The sequence below is a fragment of the Phoca vitulina genome, unplaced genomic scaffold (assembly GCF_004348235.1).
Source record: "Phoca vitulina isolate PV1807 unplaced genomic scaffold, GSC_HSeal_1.0 scaffold29, whole genome shotgun sequence".
Classification (NCBI taxonomy): domain Eukaryota; kingdom Metazoa; phylum Chordata; class Mammalia; order Carnivora; family Phocidae; genus Phoca; species Phoca vitulina.
The window spans coordinates 5,926,106-5,931,063 of record NW_022589732.1 but is presented as its reverse complement, the minus strand read 5'-3'; the positions used below and the strand labels follow the sequence as shown (position 1 = coordinate 5,931,063).

General features: G+C 35.5%; 1 protein-coding gene across 1 annotated transcript; it reads left to right on the top strand.

The window, feature by feature from the left end:
• Positions 1-413: 413 nt before the first annotated feature.
• Positions 414-2,713, top strand: LOC116644291 (COMM domain-containing protein 3-like). Its single transcript, XM_032423775.1, is given in 2 exon segments — positions 414-1,977; positions 1,980-2,713. Coding segments are annotated over 2 exon segments (585 nt in total). The 5' UTR covers positions 414-1,820; the 3' UTR covers positions 2,408-2,713.
• The last annotated feature ends 2,245 nt before the right edge of the window (positions 2,714-4,958 follow it).

The window sequence follows — 4,958 nt, the reverse complement described above, 5'->3', positions numbered from 1 at the left end:
ACAGCTATTGCTTAGCTTTTGTGTTTTGATAAAAATGAATGTTTCTTTTAACTGATGAAATGATTCGATAAGACTGACATAATTGTTCTTAACGCTATCATGCTATTTTCATAATCTTATGTTGGATTATTTTCTCTCCTTTGTTTTGTATTTTTTCTGCTAAATTGAAAGGTTGCATTTTTTTCATTATAGTCTTTAAAAGTATAAATTTATATAATGTTCTGAATGTTCTATTAATTCCCTATCATAAGCAGTAATGAAATTAGTGTGCCCTTAGCCCCTCATCCTTTCTTATCAACCAGCTTTATTATTATTTTTTGGTGTTTACCTATTCTCATATCTCTATTATTTGAGTTATTTATAAATTATTTCTTTTGAGTCCTGACTGTATTTCTTCTCTTTTCTTTCCAAACATTGAGTTCATATAATATATAGATTGAGTCTGAGTTTATATATACAGATATTCCTTGACTTGTGGTGGGGTTAAGTCCCCATAAACCCACTGAATGTTGAAAATACCATAAGTCAAAAATGCATTTAATACAATTAACCTACCAACATCATAGCTTAGCCTAGCCTACCTTACACATGCTAAGAACACTTAATTAGCCTATCGTTGGGCAAAATTATCTAACACAGGACCTATTTTATATTATAAAGTGTTGACTATCTCATGTAATTATTGAACACTGGGCTGAAAGTGAGAAACAAAATGGCCGCATGGGTACAGATGGTTGTAGGCATCCTGGTTGTTTACCCTCATGATCATGTGGCTGACTAGGAGCTGCAGCTCACTACCTCTGCCCAGCATCCCCAACATCACAAGAGAATACTGTACCACATACCACTAGCCAGGGAAAAGATCAAAATTCAAAACTGAAGTAAGCTTTCTACTGAATACATATCAATTTTGCACCATCATAAAGTCTAAAAATCATAAATCTAACCATAAATCAGGGATCATCTGCATACTATTTTCATTAACAGTACCTTAAATAATCTTATACCACCATTATTTAACTTAATCAGTTTTAAATGTTCTACTTTGATAAACAATATATAGAGAGGGCATAAAGGATATGGAAATCGGTGTACTTTGACTGCTTGCTATGTCCCCTTCCCTTTCCTCTTCAAATTTCTATTAGTTATGTGATTACACATGTCAGGGTTTATAATCCATTATGACCAATTAGGTTTCAGATTCATTCAAAATATTACTTTCTCTTTTTTAAAAAAATTTTGCTATACTTTTTCTATTAATAGGTTGCCAAATACAGTTTATCCTCTATGGTTTCTTCATAAATTGCTCATAGAAACATTATACCGTGGATTTTGCATGTTAACATATCTATGTGCCTTTATCTTTGTATGACAATTCATCTGGGTTTAAAGTTCTTAGATTAGACTACCTTCTTTGACACCTTTGTAGATATTGCCCCACTTTTTAACAATCCTTTTTAGTTCTTTCTGGGACAGGGTATACCATTTAAATCTGTATAATCTTCTTTAATTTCCAGAAAGTTTTCTGTAAATACATTTTTTTTCTTTATACCATTTTTCTGCTTATGAACCTTTAATTTTTGATATATTGGATATCCTCTGCATAATTTTATCTTTTTTTCTGATCCACTTAGCTATTAATTCATTTTTTTTTATTTTATCCTCTTTATACCTTATATGTTTTGAGTATTGCCCATTCATTCTTGTATACTTTCCAATTTTGCCTTCATTTCTGATTAATTTTTTTACTAATTTTCTAAATTCTGCCAGCTTACATTTTATCTCTCCTTTTTAAGAATATTCTTTATTTGGTGCTCACAATGGAGCTCTCAGAGTATGTGCAGAAAGGTTTCCAGATGCTGGCTGATCCTGGCTCCTTCGACTCCAACACCTTCACGCTTCTCCTCCGGGCGGCTTTCCAGAGCCTGATGGATGCCCAGGCAGACGAGGCCGTGTTAGATCACCCAGACTTGAAACATACGATCCTGTGGTTTTAAAACATTGTCACACAGCAGCTGCAACTTACATACAGGAGGCAGGAAAGCAAAGAGCTGACAAATCAACTCTAAGCACTTATCTAGAAGACTGTAAATTTGAAAGAGAGCCAATAGAACTGTTTTGCACAGACTATCAGAATAATAAGAATTCCCTAGAAAGCCTACTGGGAAGCATAAGCAGATCTCTCCCTCATATAACTGATGTTTCTTGGCGTTTGGAATATCAGATAAAGACCAATCAACTTCATAAGATGTACAGACCTACATATTTGGTGACCTTAAATGTAGAGAACACTGATTCCCGATCCTACCCAGAGATTAGTTTTAGTTGCAACATGGAACAATTACAGGACTTAGTGGGGAAACTTAAAGATGCTTCGAAAAGTCTGGAAAGAGCAACTCAGTTGTAACTTGGGGAAGTTAACGATCCGCCCGGGTCTAGAGGAAGATCAGGAAGACCTTGTCATCGGGTGAACCACCATTTGTGCGAGCTGGATGTCCTCCTCTTAAGTAGAATTTTTTTTTTCCTTTTGGATTTATGCCGCTCATCAATTTTGACACTTTATTTTTTTACACTTGTAAAAGAGTTGAGGGAAATTCTGCCTAAGTCTTTCAGACATCTTTAGTATAAACTGCACATTGATCTCATTTTGATCTTTTTCAAGACTTACAAAAGGAAGTAGACAGTATTACACTCTGAATAAATAAGTTATTCCCACAAAAAAAGAGAAAATTCTCTATTTTGCCTTTTTGCATGAAATAGGAAAATTTTATTGTTTTCAATACAGTGTACAAAGAATTTTTTAAAAACCTACTGAGATAAGAATCTACTTCTTGTTTGTTATATTGTTTTTTTCCCCCCTGTGGGTGCTTGATACGAATAATACAAGCAGGAAACACCAATAATGAATTAACTTCCCAGGAGGAAACTGTTACAGACATTTCACCTTTTTCTTGTCTTGCTCTCTTACTCAAAGTTCTTGTATCTCTTTTCTGTATTCTTGTTATAAAATGGTGATTGCATTATGATTTTTTTTATAATTCAGGGAAAATATTTAGTCACAAACATCTGCTCTATGGAATGGTGTTTCCTGTCGGTGTAATTATTCTGCCATTTATTTTTCCCTGTCCATCTGTCCTTGGTCTATCCTTCCTCTCCCTCTCTCTTTCTCTGTCTCTTCTATATCTTTATTTATATTCTGTTTATTCCTTCTTTCGATTTCTCATCATTGAAAGGGGTGAATTTTTCTTAGACTATATTTACTATATGTGTATGTGATAGAAAAACCAGAACCATGTTTCAGGAGAGCAGAAATTTTCTTTATGGCCCACAGTTTTGTATATGAGCCCTTTTAACCTTTTATTTCCCATATACAATAAAGAAAAAGCTTCAAGACATCTCCCAATGCAGTCACTCTTCCTATAACTTCCTTTATTGATAAATAACTCCCGTTAGCTATCTTTGTATATATTAATTTAGCCCCTTTGCCTCTCTATTGGAACACAAACTGACTCTACCAGTCCTTGCAACCAAATTCTACAGTTGCAAACTGACGTCCTGCTTTAATACTTTAGAGTGTGACTGTAACCAATCTTGAAAAAGACTATGTTATTGATCTCTCTGAAGTCTGACTCCCCTTTCCATTTCCTCTTCAATCGCTCTTTGCTTTGCTTTTGACAACTCATCTATTTATTTTGTGAATTTGGATTTTAGATGTTTCTTAGTTTATTTCAAGCTAGAATGCACATTTCTAAGTTTTTTTTCATTGAATTTTTTTTTTAAATTTTATTATGTTAGTCACTATACATCATTAGTTTTTGATGTGGTGATCCACAATCCATTGTTTTCGTATAACACCCAGTACTCCATGCAGTACGTACCCTCCTTAATACCCATCACTGGGCTAACCAATCCCCCCTCCCCCCTCCCCTCTAAAACCCTGTTTGTTTCTCAGAGTCCATAATCTCTCATGGTTCACCTCTCCCTCCAATTCCCCCCACCCAATTTTCCCCTGCCTTCTCCTAATGTCCTCCATGCTATTCCTTATGTTCCACAAATAAGTGAAACCATATGATAATTGACTTTCTCTGCTTGACTTATTTCACGTAGCATAATCTCCTCCAGTCCCATCCATGCTGATGTAAAAGTTGGGTATTCATCCTTTCTTCTTTATCCATTCATCTGTTGAAGGGCATCTCGGCTCTTTCCACAGTTTGACTATTGCAGACATTGCTGCTATGAACATTGGGGTGCATATGGCCCTTCTTTTCACTACATCTGTGTCTTTGGGGTAAATACCCAGGAGTGCAATTGCTGGGACATAAGGTACCTCTATTTTTAAATTTTTGAGGAACCTCCACACTGTTTTCCAAAGTGACTGTACCAACTTGCATTCCCACCAACAGTGTAAGAGGGTTCCCCTTTCTCCACAACCTCTCCAACATTTGTTGTTTCTTTCCCTGTCCATTTTTGCCATTCTAACTGGTGTACGGTGGTATCTCAATGTGGTTTTGGTTTGGATTTCCCTGATCGCTAATGATGATGAACATTTTTTCATGTGTCTGTTAGCCATTTGTATGTCTTCTTCAGAGAAGTGACTTTTCATATATTCTGCCCAGTTCTTGACTTGATTATTTGTTTTTTGGGTGTTGAGTTTGAGAAGTCCTTTATAGATCTTGGATACCAGCCCTTTATCTGTAGTGTCATTTGCAAATATCTTCTCCCATTCTGTGGGTTGCCTCTTTGTTTTGTTGACTGTTTCCTTTGCTGTGCAGAAGCTTTTTATCTTGATGAAGTCCCAAAAGTTCATTTTTGCTTTTGTTTCACTAGCTTTTGGAGATGTTTCTTGAAAGAAGTTGCTGTGGGTGATGTCAAAGAGGTTACTGCCTATGTTCTCCTCTAGGATTTCGATGGATTCCTGTCTCACATTGAGGTCTTTCAACCACTTTGAGTTTATCTTT